The 19,940-nt window shown below is 38.8% G+C and overlaps 1 protein-coding gene across 5 annotated transcripts in view; it reads right to left on the bottom strand.

Annotated features, from left to right (window-relative positions):
- The window catches only part of ARHGAP42 (Rho GTPase activating protein 42), a 312,104-nt gene that overhangs the window by 164,605 nt on the left and 127,559 nt on the right, over positions 1–19,940 (bottom strand). The window contains exon 1 of one of the 5 annotated variants that reach the window (XM_024346820.3): positions 8,096–8,217. In XM_024346820.3, coding sequence (XP_024202588.1) covers positions 8,096–8,125 — 30 coding nt within the window. In that variant the 5' untranslated portion in view covers positions 8,126–8,217. 5 annotated transcript variants of the gene reach the window in all.

Raw genomic sequence — 19,940 nt, 5'->3', positions numbered from 1 at the left:
AGGTTCTTGAAAGTCTTTTTTAAGAGGAATAAACTGACTTTTTTTCCCCAAGCCACCATTCTTCCTGCCTGAAACATGAACCTGATGCCAGAAAGTGCCAACTGCCACAAAGCTATGCTTGTGGTGTGACAAGAATGAGGATAAGGGCCACAGACTAAGGATGGCAGGAAAGGAGAGCAAAGGAGCCTGCACTCCTGGAGGCATCACCTTGGCTGCCTATTTCCAGATTCCTCTTTGCATAAGGCCCATAAACTCATTAATGATTCAAGCCACTATTGTGTTTTGTATTACTTGCAGCCAAACGTGCAAAATTACTTTGCTTGCTGTAATATTCACTAGTTGTGCATCCTGGGCATGTGGCAACTGTTGGGCCTCACTTTACACATCTACAAAATGGTAAGGTAGGCCGAGCATGGTGGCTTCCGCCTGTAATCACAGCACTTTGGGAGGCCAAGGTGGGAGGATCACTTGAGCACAGGTGTTTGAGGCTGCAGCGAGCTAGGATCATGCCACTGCACTCCAGCCTGGGTGAGAGAGCAAGACCCTGTCTCCAAAAAAAAAAAAAAAAAAAAAAAAAGACAAACAGAAAAGCAGTATCTTTCAACAATTAATACTAGGTAGGCCCTTTCCCCCTTAAAGTCATGTATGTTGAATCTGAGAGTTCTGCAGGTCTATCTAGGCAGCTCTGATACCCTGATGCACGCCTATTTATAATGGTTCCTCATACCTTGCTCAGGTTGAAACCACCACCAGGGGTCCACACATATTTGAGCATATCTGGTGAACTGCATTACTATTTCACAGAAGCCTAGTCAGAGACAATGAGGTAGTTTCCTTGAACAAACAAGCCTCAGTCATCAGAGAACAGGGGTGAGCACAGCATGTATAGCAGCAATTTGTCAAATCTGTCCCTGGATCAGCTCTGAGGGCTTGAAATAAAGAAAGCTCTAAGCAAAACCACAAGAGTTCTTCCCCTGAACTTTGCAAAACACTAAGGATTTTTTTTTTAACTGGGGAAAATCCTTCTAAAGGGTGTAACACAAAAGGAAGAAAAGTATTACCCTCATGCTTTGCCACTGACTACAAATCAGCACTTACCAAGTGAGACCACTTGGAGGACTGATAGTGTCAAACAAAGCAAGGCATTCTCAACAGCAGGACCCCTGGAATGTTAAGAGCCATGACTTTTACTTCCCATTGTTCACCTGCTCAGTGATAGGCAGCAATCCTTCACCTGCTCTCAGGGATGAGACTATGGGCAGTCCCTGTGGCTTTTCTGAACACTTAGGAAATAAAAAGCCTCTAAATCTCTTACCCCCACTCCCATGTGGTGAAGGAGAGAACCTATGTTTTGTAAAGGGTAGATTCTAGTTGACTTTTTCTCTTCTACACATCTCCTTTTCTGTTACTAACCACTTCCAAGATCACTGTGGGGCATAGTGAAGGAAAGTTCTTGCTTGATACTTAAAGATTCCTTTTCTCTGGCCAAGGAGATGGGCTAGAGCCAGCTCTCTCTTGTGAATATTATTTTCACAGGTTATTTGAGACTTACTTCCTTAGTAGGCCCCCACAACTATGACTTTGCCAATGTGGGCAGTGCCTCTCCTGTGGCCAGCCACACCTTACCCCTCAGCTTCTATACCCCATGGTATTCCCCATATCCTCATACTGATGAGGTTTCCTATCCTATTGGCATTACCCTTGTAGAAAATGACCCCAGGTAAACATTTCCACTGTGAGTTCACCAACAGGCCCTTGGGATCCATGCACCTTTGGGTTAGGAATGTAGCCACTTGCTGCAAGTTGTGCTGTCTTTTCCACATGCCACAGGCCACATCAGCTTCACAAAGTATGAGTTGCATACCAGACTACCATGACCTCACAACTAGGGGAAAATCACATGGTGTTTTCCAAGTGATTTCATTGAAGGTCCCATCACTCTATGTAAAGATGTAAGGCTCGGCCGGACGTTGTGGCTCATGCCTGTAATCCTAGCATTTTGAGAGGCTAAGATGGGTGAATCACTTGAGGTCAGGAGTTTGAGACCAGCCTGGCCAACATTGTGAAACCCCATCTCTACTAAAAATACAAAAATTAGTTGGACATGGTGGCAGCCCATGTAATCCCAGCTACTTGGGAGGCCGAGGCAGGAGAATCACTTGATTCTAGGAGGCAGAAGTTGCAGTGAGCTGAGGAAACGCCACTGCAGTCCAGCCTGGGCAATGAGATTCAGATTCAAAAAAAAAAAAAAAAAAAAAAAAAAGAAAGGATGTAAGGCTCACAACAAAATTTGCCCAAAAAACCCTTCTCACAAAATTCTTTCCCCATTGCCACCCTCCTCTTTTTTTAAAATCCATGTTAAAGAATTGTGTAATTAACTTTTGCAAATGTCCTTTGAAAATCTCTAGCTTGATCTGGTAACTCCCTTCTGTATAGAACACCAACGGGAAAATATTTTTCCCAGCTGAGCAGCAGAAAGAATTACATACCCCAGAGAGACAGGGGTGACATGAGCAGGAAGGATTTCTTAGGGAGGGTGAGACAGTCCCTGAGGGGTCCCCAAATTTACAAGGTGGGAACAGGAAATTTGGGGGTTTAGAGATCTTGTAATCTTAAAATTGGTGAAGTAAGCAAGTAAAACATGAACTATTACTGTTAATATAATTACATTGATACTCAGGAGCTGGTAAGGTCTAGATAAATTCACTTTACCTAAATGTAATGATAATAAATTCTAAATTATGGTACATGAGAGAAGAACACAAATTACCCAAAGTTACATCTGTATAGTCTTGAAATGTATTAAATGATTCAGTGTAATTATCAAGTAACTTTATAATGATATTGTCCCTAGGATAATATTAAGGCTACTTTGGATATCCATAGTATAAACCTCTGAAAACATGTAGAAGCATCCTGAGTTGCAGGGATAGTCAGTCTAGGATTTAAAAATCAAACTACAGAAAGTCCACAAAATGGATAACATATACGTTCAATAGTCATCTCATTCATGTGTTTCCCCAACAGGAAATTATAGGACGTATTCCACACCAAGCCACAGAAATATTTTCTTAAAATTCTTTGTCCAGAAATTATTAAAACCCTGGAATAAGGGTTAGGTGGAATCCTTCAATATAACACTTTCAAGGAGAAGTGAGGGGAGGTGTGGGAAAAGGAAGGAAAGAGAGAGAGAGAAAAAAAACAGCATTTTACCAGCTAGAATAAATAATAACTCATCTACCCACTTGGACTCATGAACCCTGGACATAAGCTTCTGAGGAACCGATCAAAAACTCTACTGAAGTACAACATCTGACAGCCACGGGAACTCAGCCACTGCATGGTTTTCCTCATCCCATTATGTACAGAGCTTTCTAGCAATGCTGAGCATTTCCAAACAAATAAATAAACACAAAAGACTACATTTCAAAAATAGCTGCCTAAATTGGAGTCATCAAACACATGCACACTGAATGTGGGTACATGCCCACACAAGCTGGACTTGTAAAGACTGCAGCGAAAGAATGAAAAACAGAAGAAGAAACCTGGGAGTGACACTTTGAAGCAGATTTAGGGAGCATGCTGCGTAAAATATACACTACAGAATCATCTCATCCATGCAGAAAACTGCACATACAGCCAACACAGTACTGGAGGAAGCTCCCATTCACGTTTTCTTTACTCCAAGACAACACAAGCCAGATGCCAATATCCAAATATTCTTCATGTACAAATTAAGCATTAAATGAATGGTAAAAGTGCTTATTCTGGTATAATAAAAATCGTGTTGTTTTTATTTGAATGGCTGATATAAACAAAACACTTTATTTAATGCCATTAAAGGTTTCAGAGTTAACAGTTTCCTAAAACTAAATGCAGCATTTTCAATTGTCCTATGAAGTTATGCTTAACTGTTTATATTATTAAATCGGTATGCCCTCTTCTCATAAAAAATGTTACAGAAGTAACACCCAACTGAATCAGGAACAAGGCATAGTATGAGAAATAAACATAGAACATAATATAAGGACAATATAATAATTTGAAGCCTGAAAGCATCTACATTACTTAATTATTAAACAAGAATGGGTAGTCTATGCCAGTTGATTAAGTAAAGGTATTTCTAATTTCTAGGAGCTACTCATTCTTAATTTTATCAATGAAAATGATGCTGTAAAATTTTTCTAAGAAGCACTTCCATTGCCATTACTATTTCAGAATTACAATGTTATTCCTTGTGATGAATGCACCATACTCCCAATGTTGTTGACCATCCTCCTTTGTCTATTAATTCGTTTATAAAAACATTCACTCATAACAATTATTCAGCCCAGCTGTGCTATGTGCTAAGGCTTCTGAGACAAGTAACACAGCTTCAAGGAGCCTACAGCATAGAATGGGAAAGGAATGATTATAAAATCATGCAAAATGTGTGGTAATAGAGGTAAGGTTATTCAAAACTTGGATGTCAAACTGCTTTCACAGACATAAGTTCATACACAAATCATGGAGTAGGGAGGGAAATGATTATAACCCCAAAATTCAGAGCATGGACTCCAAGATTAAATCTGTCATCTATGATGATATATAGTTGATTAGGAGAAGAGTCTCTGCTAGAGTAATGTAAGCCCTACATTTTTCACTACACTATGCTGAATTTCCCAGCTCATGAAGATTTTGACAAAAAGTCATCATCATATATCATATATACAACTAGTTATTGGATTCATGTGCTTCCTAGATCCGTATTCGGGACTCCAGTGTAGAAGCTAGTGCAATAACCTGTATGTACTGATCTTGTGAAATTTTAATGACTTTCTGTTCTTTCTTTCTCAACTCTCTCTCTTAACCTTTCCTGTCATCCCTTTCTAGTCGAAAGGACTTCAGTCATTAGTAGTCTATGACTGAAAAACAGTGAGGGCAACCTTAAAGCAAGCATCATTAAACTTTAACTTAAAAACAAGGCCAAGAACAGACCACACAATCTATGTAAGCATGTGCAGAAAAGATGTGGCCACCAAGCTATTGAATACTAACTCTATGCTACCCTGGGAACCTTCTCACAAACATTCCTACAGTTTCACTTCCAGAGGCTACTCCCCACATGCTGCCGGTGGGTGGGGGATATGCAAGTGCATTCAGATATACTTAATTTGCAAAAGCACAAACACTGTCTTAATTATAACCTAATAATTCTAATAAACTCATGGTTAAATTCATGGCCAAATAATGCCCTTATTTTTTTCAGCAATGCTCTACTTGATTGAAAATCTTTGTTTTAGAATTTTACTTTTGAAATCTGTCAGAATAGCACATTCTTTTCAAATATCCTCAATAATGACATAACCTTTAAATATAGGTGTGGTTTTGGGGGTAAAAATGATTTTTATTAGAGGCAATGCCTTGTTTTCACTGATGATATCATCATAAGAGCTTCTCAGAGGAGGTCATTATTTATAAGGACAAATAAATAATTGTTTATATTTGATAACCTAATATTCTCTGACAGTCTTGATAATTCCATGAGTTTAGAGTTAACAAAACAGAGGCTTTTTCCAGTTAGAAAACTATCTCAGATTTTGCTGGTTGTTGCTTAGTTCAAGGGCCTGCAGGGAACTCCAAAGAAAATATTCCCTCTAGTAATACTTGGATTAAATTGGTGATTTGGATGTTTTGGCCAATTAAGACACTAGGGAATTACCGGCCTCAACCAGACACAGCCTCTGTAATATAAAACTGAACCATATGTGGTCTTAGTTTCTCAATCACATAAATTTGATGGAGGGAAGCCAACTAAAAAAGAAAATCTATGTCACATGATTGCTACCCTAACTCTAGTTACTGAAAAAGCTCTGAAATAACCCTTTCCAGAGGCAGTGCTGGAGCAAGAGGTGATCCACCATCCTGAGGAAAAGAAGGTGGATTAAAACAGGCAATCCCGCAAGTTGTCTTCCAGGGCACATCTTTCACAAAGCAGACCAAATTAAATGAAGCAAATGGTGCTCCTAGACCTAAAAGGAATATGTTGATTCCCAGTTCTTTCTTCTTCAAAAAGCTTTCAGTGCGAACCTACCAATTGTCTGGGCTTCTCAAGTTTCATTTCTAAATTTAATTTGACCTAGTAATGTTTGCTGGGAAGAAAAATAGAACTTTGAGACAGTAGAATACAGGGTGGAGATCAGCCAGACTGAAAAAGTGGGAAAATTGGAGATTCTAGTCATGGCTGTTACTCCCACCAGCTGTGTGCCTGTCACCTGTCTGGGTGGCAGGCTCCTCTGTCACATGAGAGTACCAGCAAACACTCCACTTCTGAAATCATCCTTAACCTTCTCACTTTTGGCTAACAAAGCAAATTCCCAGTATCTGCATTATGGGCTGCTATATATGGATAAATGTGTTCATTCTTGGGGGTTAGTTCCTGTTGCCACTAAATTATCTAAAGATGTCTCCCACCCTTTGGTCATAAGTAATTACCTTTGTGAACTGCAAAACTTTCCACTCTGTGGGAAAAAAGGGTAACAATCAAACTGCATACACTGTAGAACAGGACCACACAGTCCACACAGGCATGGAGCAAAGCATTCTATAATGATAGAATATCATTGCTCTCAAAGCATCTGGAAGTCTTTCAGATTAAATCACTGTAGTCTACAAACAGTGTAGAAATAATTCAATCATCCCCACCATGGCTGAGGAAATTGAAGGATGAACAGTTTTCAGAAGGAAATTTGAAAGCAAGATCCAATTTACCAATGTTTTCTACAAGAAAAGCAATAGAGTTGTAGAAAATAACAGTGAAACAAACAGTAATCCATTTTATGTATTATTATTATAGAAAGAGACCAGAACTTGATATACCCACCTACCACCCACTACCCACCCCTATAATCCACCACTGATTCAATAGAAACTCATTTGGACACTAATGATAGAAAAATATTTTTTTAATGTTGAAAAATAGTCATCCATGAGAAATTCTTAAGTTAGTCTAAAGATACACTCTAAAATTTGTAAATGAATTTACAACAAATTAAGGTTATGCTTTGAGAAAATGCCAAATTTTATTCTGGAATGAAAATATTAAAAATATTTGTATTTTAGACAAGTACTGAAATGTCTACCCTTAATACAAAAGGTGTCAAATGCCACCCTATAGAGATCTTGACCCTACTTAGGTCTTATGGAAGGATTCCCTTAGAGTCACATGGTGAAATGTCACAATATTTTACCCATACATTTATCTGGACCACAGGATGGTCATTGGATATTCACCATCAGCAGCAGTATTCTACCTAGATGAAGAAATCAAAAGAAACGTACAATTCTTGCTCTGGAAATGATTTAAATCTCCAGTCATTAGCAACAAGCCCATCATTTACCACTGAAGAAATGTGGTTCGGATTAATGTAAAATAAGAATGAATACACAAACACATTGCTTAAGGTGTTTCAGTTGTCATAATAAAGTATAGCTTCAAACTGCGTTGGAAGGAAAAGAAATATAAACACAGTATACGACAAAGCAGAAAAGATAGTGAAGAGAATAACTAAATCAAGTTAAAAGGTGGCAATAAGAGGAAGGAAAGATGTCTGCTGCTTTCTTGGTTTTCTTTTTCTTTTACTTTTTCCTTTTCCTTTTTTTTTTTTTTTTTTTGTGGTGGGAGTAGGGTAGGCTAAGGGGAGGAAAGGAGGAAGATAGCTTGCCCAGGCATACAAGGGATGTTTCACAGCCACATTTTACTCCTACTGATAGAACAATGGGATGATTCTTTCGTCATTTTGAATAGGCTGCCCCCAATAGCATACTTAAAACTCGATGATCTGGAAACTCAACTCACTTCCTTCTAAAGAAGGCAGAGGGCATTTCCAAACTACATAACAAAGAAGCCTCACTCTAGCCACACTTTCCTATTTCCTCAGCTCTGACTCACCTCAGGTCTTTGGCTGAGAATGCTCCTCCCACCTGAAAGGGCCCTAGAATTTACTTGCTTTTTCCAAACCAGAATTCTATCCAGTCCTGGTAACAAAGGTTTGAGGTAACAAAGGCTTGTTACTTCAGTCCATACTCATCTCTCTCCATCTCCTTTTATACTTACAGGGAGCTCATCACAATTCAACCAGTCCATGTTTTTGAAATGCTTCAGGTTTATAATAGGCTTTTCTATTTAACTAGATTGTAAGCCTTCCTCCAAGGCTAAGTCAGATACCTTTTCTTACATCTCCCCAGACAGCCGGACAGCTGGAAAGGGAAGCACTAAAAAAGAAAACAAAAACAAACAAACAAACAAACAAAAAAAGATGACCCACAGTTAATTAAAAAAAAAAAAAAAAAAGTTTTATCTTAAAACATTTCCGGTCGTTGCATTTGTCACAATGTTATTACTAGAAATCATAAAATGAACCTTATTTTTCCATTGTTTTGAACAGCTGCATTCATATTTAAAGACTGAAAGTGTAACTAACAATACATTAGACAAAACAAACTAAGCCTCTATAGTTACTGAAAAAAGTCAAACTGTGGTCCAAATCCCAAGTATCTGTTTATATAGAGAGGTATAAATACACAGACAAACAGGGTCCCAGTATACTATTATAGAGCATGGAGCGATTAAAATAATATGAAATTACTACTCTGCAATATCATAAATTTGACTTAGCATAAACTGATCTATTAGCTATAATAAGCCTCACTTAACCATGTTCTCCATCTTTTTAAAGAATGACTGGAGTTAAAGTTTCTTTAATCTTTTTAAAGTCTCTTTAAGTCTGTCCAGGGAAATCTGAAGAGATGCCTTCTTTTTCTCTCAGCAGCTTTCCAAATGGTAGCAAAGAACATTCAGGAGTCCCTCTACTGATGAGAACAATGTTCTGCAACTGACATCATTTGGCAAATAGGCAAATATGGCCATGGTAGCCTCCAAAAACCCTAAGAACATTATATGGTGACTTCAGACTTCATTGACTTCTGGCTTACTGGTAACTACCCCCACTTCAGAACTACCCAATAATCTCAATGGTAGTCTTAAAATAGAAGTACAAGTGGTGTCATTAAACAGAGAAAAAGAGACAGCTATGAAACTAGAGAAAGGAAGATACTATCACACTCCATTAGTAATTAGCAGGAGTTGCCCGGGAACCACCGAAATAATATGAAACCCAAGCCTTTATTATGCTTTACCTTTTCATATTTACTGCCTCCGAGCCCTGTGGCATACTAACAGGCTGAGATCCTGCACCAAAAATTATCAAATGAAAATTTGAGAAATCACATAGAAATTTCCAAAAATTAATATCCAAAATGAAATGGGAAATGCTAATGATGAAAAAGAAATACTGTGCCACTAAACTCAAAATGAATATTCTTAAATCAAGAATTCCTAAATATCAGGGAGGAAAAACAAGTGCCTCACAAGCCATTCATGTTCTAATCTTGAGCCCTTTCATTATTCTATATTTGGATACGGATTTGGAAAGCTCCCTAATAATTTGATTTTATTTAACATATAATTATGTGGCTCTTATCTGGCAGGCAGTGTTCTAAGAGCTTTACAAATATTAGCTTAGTTAAGCATCATACTAACCTTACATTGGTGCTATTATTATCCTCCTATCACTAATGGGGAAACAAATGAAATGTTAAGTGATCAAACAGTTCATGAGAGGCAGATTCAAGATGCACAAATTTCATATTCTGTGCTCTTAATCACTGTGGTACCTCTCCTAAAACATTGCAAGCTAAACTCAGCAAATTCCCTACTATCTGCAATCCATCATTCCCTTCACATGCACTGGCATTCACGTGGTAACCTATAAACCTCATCCTCCTCTCCCATCTCCTCAGCCCTGTACCCCAAACCATAAGTTATTATCCCTGCCATTTCTATTTTCACTCACTGCTCTCACCACTTGTTTACATCTCCTTCTCTCCATCTCCACTAGAGGAGTTATCATTTAGGACCCATGAGTTCTTCTCAGCATTAATACAATAGCCTTCTGACTAACCTCACTTGCCTGTGGACTCCTCCGATGAGCCGTTCTAAATACTAACAATAAAACTGATCCTACCTTTATTCATCCAGGTCCACTGCTATGTTTGGTGAGTGCAAAAATGAATCAAAGTCCTGCTGTTTAGGGAGTGACAATCCAGTCTCCCTAGCTCTGATCATGTAACCCCAAAAATACTCATTAAAGTTCTGTTGCTTGCTGAACTATGTCCAGCTCCTTAGCCTGGTTTCTAAGGTCTTTATTATATGAATTTTTTTCTTCTGCTCCTCTACATAACCCATTTTTTTCCCTACTAAAGCCATCCACGTTTTTGCATCTCCCTACATTTGCTTATGTCTCCTTTCCTATGAGAATGCCATCTCTACCTCTACATAATCTGGCTGAAATCTTACCCACCTGTCAAGGCTAAGTTTTCTCAGATATCACCAGACGACAGCTTCCCATAGACAAAACAAACAAACAAACAAACAAAAAAAACAAAGAAAAAATACACCATACCACTTCGAATCAGATAGAAGGTACCAGTATGCCTTTCACTGCCCTGTTTACAAACAAGCTCTGATTGATATAAAAAGATGTAAGCTGTCCTTTTGGATAAATACATTCTCCAATATTCACTCCAGGAACAGTCAGCTCAGCTGAACAGTCCTTTCTCCCTGGCATTTCCTTCTCTCCTCTCCTTTTCCCCTCTATCTGCTGTCATTGGCATATATCATTTCAGAGCTGATAGCAGAGGCTATATCCTCCACTAAGTCTTTCCAAATTCCTCCAGCTAGAAGTAACTCCTCCCTCCTCTGAACTTGGGTAACACTCTGCCTGTGTGCCTCTTCTAGCACCCATCACATCCTACATCACTGACGTTATGTACATGCATCTCCGTCAGTAACTCAGCATCTGAAGAATGGACCCTTGTCTTACGCATTTGTCAATCGTATCTATCATGGCACAGAGGCTACCAGATGGTAAGGATAATGGGTGAATAATGGGTCAGTGGATGATTGCATTTATACATGCTGGTCCAGGCAAAGAAGCTAACAAAATTAAAAAAGGTGAACAAGATAACTTTGGAGGAAGCAGGATGGAAGGACCAGGGGGACACACAATAATGGGTAGATCAGCAGGCATTGCTAGCCTCTTTCAGGCAACATAATTCCCTTCCCTTGCTTTACCATGCTAGATCTGGCCTCAGACTATTGGAGCCAATATGAATGGTTTGCAATTTACAAAACTACTGTTTCACAAAAGCAATCAGTGGAAATAAAAGTCCTTGACTTGCCAAGCTAAAACTCTGATAACATTGTGACAGACTATTACCATCTTGGTTTGTGTAACTATCAGTATCATCACCAACACTTCACGCAATGCCCTGTGGATTTTTTGGGTATGGAGATAGCTGAGTAATCTTCTGTGAGGTTAAAAGTTGCACTTCTGAATGCCTGTTAGACTTTCAGTTCTGCCACCTACAGGCATTAATGGGTAGGCCTCAATTCTTTCATCTATAAAATTGGAATAATAACAGTCATCTTGTGCAGTGGCTCTGAGGATTAAATGAGAGCATTCATGTAAGAAGCTTAGAGTAATGTCTGGCTTATATGGAGGTGTTAAGCAACATTAATTATTATACAAATGTGTAAAATGTATTTGAGTTTATGAAACTTAGACTCAAATTGGAGAAGATTATACTTGCACAAATACTTCATCTGAATTCAATTCAACAACATTTCCTGAGCTGCAACTTACACATAAAGAGACAAGGTTGGGCACAAAAAAGAATAAAGATAAGAAGCTCCCCTATCTTTAGAGATCTTCAGTCTGATAGATAAGACTAATAAGTACCCCCAACTAATTATAAGTCAGATAATGTTAAGGGATACCTATTAGATACACTAGAAAGGCACCCCAGTAAATACATCACTCCAGTGGTTCTCAAATGGAGATATCTGGCAATGTCTGCAGACGTGTTGGGTTGTCACAACTAGGGAGAAGGCAACTTATTGGTCTGCTACTGGCATTTAGTGGGTAGAGTACAGGGATGCTGCTAAATATCCTACAACACATGAAATAGTCCTGTGGAATAGGAAAGCACCCTGCTCAAAATGTCAACAGTGCTGGGTGGAGAAACCCCCTGTCCTCTGACTGGAAATGAATTGTATTCCGGAGTGTCAGTCTTCACGTCCCCACCTACAGCCTGATTCACTTCTGATGAGACAGGCTTCCTGAGACTTTAGCTGTCTGGAACTCTGCCAGTGGCTTCTAATGGCTATTTCTCTTATAGGCTTATCCTCCTTTTGATCCAAGTCTATCTTTCCACTTGTCACCACATGGCTAATCAGGCCATGAGCAGACCCCACAAAGCTGCCTAGATTCCTAGCTTTACCATTCTCCAATGTGGCTTGTCTCATCCTCATCCAAGCTCCAGTTACAACAACACCGAGAAGTTTGCCATGGAAATGTCAAGCTATTCTCATTTTTATCGCCTGCTTTTTGGGGGCTGGCAGCAAAACCTCTTAAAACATTGCCTGAAAAGAATAAAAAGCAAAGGAAATTATTGTTAACTAACTGTTGCCAATTAAAATAATGAAACTTTGAATGACTAAATTATCCAATGTATAAACATACTTTATATTAGTCTGTTTACACAATGATCATCATTCTTAATCATTTAGCATCTTAAAATGCACAGTAAAAAATGTTTGATGTTTTGACAATATCTGCCCTATCACAAAGCATGCTCTTGCATCAGTGTCTTGAAACAGTTGATGCTTCCTATTACTTTAAAATATTCACTCTCTGTTAACCCTGTGAATTCATGGATATAGAGCACATATCTCCACCCACCCCAACCATGTCTAAGAGCAAAATTAAACCCCAAAGTTGTCATACCCATTAGGATGGCTACTATCAAAAAAAACAAAAAAACAAGTGTTAGTGAGGATGCAGAGAAACTGGAATACTTGTGCTCTGTTAGTGGGATTGTAAAACAGTGCAGCCATTATAGAAAACAGGATGGCAGTCCCTCAAAAAATTAAAAATAGAATTACCATACGATCCAACAATACTACTTTCTGGACTGTATCCAAAAGAATTGAAACCAGGGTCTCAAAGACATATTTGTATGTCCATACTCAAAGCAGCATTATTCACAATAGCTAAAAGGTGGAAGCAATCCAAGTGTCCCTCCATGGATAAATAGATGAACAAAATATAATGTATACATACAATGGAATATTATTCAGCCTTGAAAAGGAAGGAAATTCTGACGCATGCTACAACATGAATGAATCTTGAGGACATTATGTGAACTGAAGAAAGCTAGTCACAAAAAGACAAATACTATATAATTCCACTTGCACATAGTATCTAGAATAGTCAAACTCCTAGGAACAGAAAGTAGAAGGGTGATTGCCAGGGGCTGTGGGGAGGGGGAGATAGGGAACTGTTGTGTAATGGTATAGAGTTTCAATTTTGCAAGATGACAAGTTCTAGAGATTGGTAGCATAATAACGTGAATATACTTAACACTACTCCACTGTTCACTTAAAAATGGTTAAGATGGTACATTATATGGAATGTGTATTTTACTACAACTACAGAAAAACAAAGTTGTTAATATTTAATGTCACTTCTAGGTATTCTCTAACTGGACTCATTAACTCAAAATTCTTTGCACATCTAAGAAGAAACATATCTGCACATCTATCTGGGAACTAGGCTCAGAGCAACAAACATAGCTTAGATTTAGTTCATTTTTCAAGGGAAAATAAATGTTGTAAGTTATACAGAATAGAGCATCAGTGATTAACATGGCCAAAATTCCATGCATGTAGACTCTATTTCTCTTTCACACAATTTGCCTTAAAAAGGGTGACTTTTGAAGGCAATCCAGCCTACATAAATGACTATCAACATGGAAATGATTGGGTAAATTATGATACACCCACATAATGAAAGAGTAGATGTATAACAGTGCAAGGATGTCTATGAAACAAAGGCTAATGGAAAAGTAACCTGCAATATAAAACCCTTCATACATCCCATGTTGCTGTTCTAAGCACTTGGTACCAGCAGTGTTAAATAATTTTGGGTCCTGCTCAAAGAGGTTATACAATTTAATGGAGATAAACTAAAACACAAACATGTATATGATCACAGATAGTAAGTTCCATAAAGAAAAAGTACTGGACACCATAAGAGGGAGCACTTGTTTTAGAGGGCCCAAAGGAAGTGTCCACCATGAGGCCAACTCACATCTTATGTAAACTGAGGCCTGAAGAATGAACAAGATTAAGTCAAGTGATGAATGTTAGAAGAAACACCGTATGTGAAGGCTCCTACATATCTGTACATAATAAGTGATAAGGTTTGGATCTGTGTCCCCACCCAAATCTTATGTTCAACTGTAATCCCCAGTGTTGGAAGTGAGGCCTAGTGAGAAGGGACTGGATCATGAAGGTGGATCCTTCAAGAATAGCTTAGCACTATCTCTTTGGTGCTGTTCTTGTGGTAGAGTTCTCATGAGATATGATTGTTTTAAAAAGTTTGTAGCCCCTCCCCTATCTCTCTCTCCCTCCAGTTTGTGCCATGTAAGATGTTCCTACTTCCACTTCCGCCATGACTGTAAGTTTCCTGAGGACTCCCCAGAAGCAGAAGTTGCTATGCTTCCTGTACAGCCTGCAGAACTGTGAGCCAATTAAACCTCTTATCTTTATAAATTACCCAGTCTCATGTATTTCTTTATACCAATGTGAGAACGGCCTAATATTAGAAATGGGTATAATCATTATTATGCCCAAAGAGTTAGATTTCAAAGCCTGTTAGTGAGAGCCCTTTGTTCTGCTATTTTCTTTTCTTTTCTTTTCTTTTCTTTTTGTTTTTGAGACGGAGTCTTGCTCTGTCACCAGGTTGGAGCGCAGTGGTGCGATCTCGATCTTGGCTCACTGCAACCTCTGCCTCCCAGATTCAAGTGATTCTCCTGCCTCAGCCTCCCAAGTAGCTGGGACTACAGGTGCACGCCACCATACCCAGCTAATATTTTTTTTTTTAAGAGATGGAGTCTTGCACTGATGCCCAGGCTGGAGTGCAGTGGTGCGACCTCTGCTCACTGTAGCCTCTGCCTCCCGGGTTCAAGCAATTCTCCTGCCTCAGCCTCCTGAGTGGCTGGGATTACAGGCATCTGCCACCATGCCTGGCTAATTTTTTTGTATTTTTAGCACAGATAGGATTTCACTATGTTGGCCAGTATGGTCTTGATCTCGATCTCATGATCCACCTGCTTCGGCCTCCCAAAGTGCTGGGATTACAGGTGTTAGCCACTGCACCCGGCCTGTTCTGCTATTTTCATTCCTCCTACCTATCAAAAGACAAAGTGACTTACATGTTGCCGCCAGTCTTATTAAAAAGGGTTGGTGAAAAAGTATTTGTATTTTAGTCTTTTTCTCTCAAGAATATAAAATATAGCAATATATACCTATTAGAGGGATTCAGAGAAAGCAAGTGGATTGTTTGAGTTAACACACTGTGGAAGTCTTATTAAGTCTACTTATAAGAGCAAAAAATTTCTGAGACTGGCCAGATATAACTATTGTTAACCACATGGCGGACCCTGGAGAGTCAAAGGAGCTCATCACCTAATTCACTCTCACTCTCTGCATAATCTCATCCAATAACAAAAGTGAACTTAAATACCATCTATACATTGGTGATTTCCAAATTTCTTTTTCCAGCTCTGATCTCTCCCCTGGTTTCCACTCAACACTGCATTTGGCTAATATTTAACATGTCCAAAAGAAAATGCTTGATAACACTCACCACACCTGTTACCCCCTACAGTCCCTCCATCTCAGAATCCCATCAGGCTTAAAACCTTAAATGAGTAGTTTTCAACTGGTTGACTTTGACCCCTGAGGGACAAAATGTCTGGAGACACTGGTTGTCACAATTTAAGGGGAAGTAGAGTACCTCAAGAGCATAGAGGTGTGGGATATTGCTAAACATCCTACAATGCACAGGACAGACCCCCATAACAAAAACATATCTGTTCCAAAATATCAACAGTGCTGAGGTGGAGAAATCCTACCAATGACACATCATTGCCGCCTCCCTTTCTCTTGCAATCTACATTTGATCAACAAGCAAATCCTGTTAGTATCACCTGCAAAATAAACCTAGCATCTGAACGCTTCTACCACTTCCACTACTTTCATCCTGGTGCAAATTATCGTTGTCTTTTAAGTAATGAAATAATGAAAACAGCCTCCTAAGGGGAGCTCAGCACACAGTCTTGTCCTCTACAGTCTATATAACAATTAGGGTAGTCCTTTAAATTCCTAAATCAGTTCATGTCACACTTCTGCTGAAAGACCCTTCTACAGAGCAAAAGTCTAATTCCTTACAAGGCCTAAAGAGTCCTACATATTCTTCATAATCCCCCCGCCCAATCAACCACACTTTATCTCTTCCCACTTTCCCATTTGTTCCTGTGCTTTAGCCATATTTGCCTCTGCTCCTCCTCAAACAGTCCAAGCACTTTCCAGCCTCAGGACCTTTGTACTTGCTGCTGTAAAGCTGTCTGGGCAACCTGAAAAGCATTTTCCCAAGAGAGTTATAAGACTGACTTCTTTCTTTGTCAGGTCTCTGCTTAAATGACATTTACTCACTGAGGCCTTCCTTGATTTCCTGACATTAAAAACTCACCTACAGCCCCCTCTGCTACCTATCCTAGTTTATCTCCCTTTTTCCAGAGCATATATCACCATCTGATAATACATTTTGACTTTCTTCTTTGTTATGTCTGTTTCTGCCAGCTAGAAGGCAGAAGCTCTTTTTGACCAGAGTTGTATTCTCAGCTCTGGAGCAATATCCAGCCCAGAGAAAGAGATTAATAAATATTTGTTGAAAATAAATTATTGCTATCCTTTCCAACTACTTCTGTGTATAAAATCCCATAAATTTCGTCTGTTTTGTAAATAAAAATGAAACTATGCTATGGTCCACCATCCGCTTTGCTATAAAGTTTTCCAAATCCTACAGTTTACAGCTTGTGTCTTTAAGCAAAAGATATAAGCATAACCTGGCTGAACCTATTATTAATGTGTTCACTATATGAAGGCTCATTCATTCATAAGAAACTGAAGAGAGGGCCAGGCACAGTGGCTCATATCTGTAATCCTAGCACTTTGGGAGGCCTAGGTGGGAGGATTATTTGAGCCCAGGAGTTTAACACCAGCCTGGGCAACATGGGGAGAGACCTCATCTCTATGAAAAGCAATAAAAATATAACATTAAAAAATTGTTTTAAAAAAGAAATTGAAAAGAAATCAGTTTTTGGTAGCAGTTTTTAAGTGTAAGCTCCATAAATGAGGTAGTGAACTCAGGGCTAATCATTGACACTGGCCAGCAAAGTACACAGTCACAGAAGACAATCAAATCAAGACATCTGGGCTGGGCTCAGTGGCTCACGCCTATAATCCCAGCACTTTGGGAGGCCGAGGCAGGCGGATCACTTGAGGTCAGGAGTTTGAAACTAGCCTGGCTAACATGATGAAACCCCATCTCTATTAAAAATATGGAACTTAACCAGGCGTGGTGGTGCACTCCTATAATCCTAGCTACTCAGGAGGCTAAGGCAGAAGAATCACTTGAGCCCGGGGGAGTTGAAGTGAGCCGAGATCACACCACTGCACTCCAGTCTGGGTAACAGAGCAAGACTCCGTCTCCAAAGAAAAAAAAAAAAAAAAAAACTCAAGACATTCGAGGCAGAAGCAACGTAGATCACCTACTCCATGAATTCCCAAACTCTAGTCATTCACATTCTACTTCCATGATTTTGGCCATGGCCATGTCCTACATTTTTCCTTATAAATGGATTTACTTCTTTTACTAAGCATCCTACAAAGCAACAATTTTCATTAAAACCAGAGTTGTTCTATATCCAATACACATTGAAATAAATATGGAACTACTAACATTTAAAATGTTTATTCTGGCCAGGCATGGTGGCTCACGCCTATAATCCTAGCACTTTGGGAGGCTGAGGTGGGCGGATCACCTGAGGTCAGGACTTCGAGACCAGCCTGGCCAACATGGTCAAACCCCATCTCTACTTAAAATACAAAAATTAGCTGGGCGTGGTGGCGCATGCCTGTAATGCCAGCTACTGAGGAGGCTGAGGCAGGAGAATCACTTGAACCCAGGAGGCGGAGGTTGCAGTGAGCCAAGGTTGCACCACTGCACTCCAGCCGGGGTGACACAGTGAGACTCTGTCCCTCCCCACCAAAATAAATAAAATAAATAAATAAATAAAATGTTCATTTTATTGCTGGTGGTTTTCATTTTACACTTTGGGAAATGCTGAACACTCCTCATTTATAAAAAAAGAAAACAAAGTCTCAAGGAGCTTAAAACTTTACTAGATGTCAATAATTAATTAGGACCTAGACTTTCCCAGTTTGTGTTCTGGTTTCCTGCTGATCCTGAAAACACATGTTATTTTATTTGCATCACTTACATAGTATTCTGTTACCTGTGGTAATAGAAATAATTCTGTAGGTAAAATGTAAAGTGAATAGAATTAAAAGTCTCAGATGGGAGGGGATATTTTATTTTCCCTCAATACAAATAAAGCAACTACTACGTAGCACAGTTTTTTTTTCCACCAAGGCAGTTAGATATGGTTATGCAAATGAAGAGTACATCATTTTTCATTTTTCAAATAGCAGTATATCTGCTGTTGAAAATATGTGAAAGATACAAAGGTTTGGTAGAAGTTTGGAATGTAAAAAAGGTAAGGTTTTCATAGGGTGGCCACAATTTCCAAATGAAAAAAGGAAATACACTAGCTTCAGGACCAGCCTGTGGTTAACCACTACACTAGTAAAAACAAGTTAACCAAATTGCTATCAGTTGAATTATTACAGTAAATTATCTTGTCTAGTATAGTCAGGGGAAAAAAGAATGTTGGTTAAAACCATTCTTTTGAACTAACTCATTGACTGGTTTTCTATTTATTTAGTTCCCCTTTACTATCTTTATATTTTTTTTTAATTTTACACATGTAAGTCCTGCACATCCTTTGTTTAGTTATCCTTGAGTCTCTTATTTTTTTTGCCACTTTTTAAAGGTTCTGTTCAGAAATATAATTAATTTACATCTATTAACCTGGCTAACCTCTCTTATTTATCTCTAATAATTTATAGATTATTTGCAATTTTCTATGTGGAAAATCATATCATAATATGACAATTTTGTTTCTTTCATTTTAAGTCTTAGATTTTTATGCCTCTGGCTTCTCTTTTTTTTTTTTTTTTTTTTGGAGACAGAGTCTTGCTCTGTCACCCAGGCTCAAGTGCAGTGGCACAATTTTGGCTCACTGCAACTTCCGCCTCCTGGGCTCAAATGATCTTCCCACCTCAGCCTCCCAAGTAGCTGTGATACCATGCCCAGCTAATTTTTGTATTTTTTGCAGAAACGGGGTTTCGCTATGTTGCTCAGGCTGGTCTCAAACTTCTGGGCTCATGCGATCCACCCACCTTGGCCTCCCAAAATGCTGGGATTACAGGAGTGACACAGCACACCCAGCCTGCCTCTGGTTTCATATTACTGAACAGACTAGAGGCCCTCCAAAACAATTTTGAATTTAAACAGTAATAGTGTACATCTTTGTGTGACTCCTAATTTTTAAGTAAACGTTTCTAATGTTTGAGTGAATTAACATGTTTCTAAGTCTTGTAAAATTTCATACACAACTATCATAGTATTCTGTTCAAATGACAATGTTAACCGGAAATTTCTTAAGGTCATTGCCATATTACAATAGACAAGAGTTGGAGTGATTGCCTAACTCATAATAATTCCTTTGTTTCTGAAAATAGCTCTATATTCAAAGGAAAGTCTATGCAACATATTCTGTCCCTTTAACCTTGGGTAATTGGTCAGGCG

This window comes from Pan troglodytes, chromosome 9, assembly GCF_028858775.2.
Source record: "Pan troglodytes isolate AG18354 chromosome 9, NHGRI_mPanTro3-v2.0_pri, whole genome shotgun sequence".
In the NCBI taxonomy this organism is placed as follows: domain Eukaryota; kingdom Metazoa; phylum Chordata; class Mammalia; order Primates; family Hominidae; genus Pan; species Pan troglodytes.
This window is presented reverse-complemented; position numbering and strand designations above follow the sequence as displayed.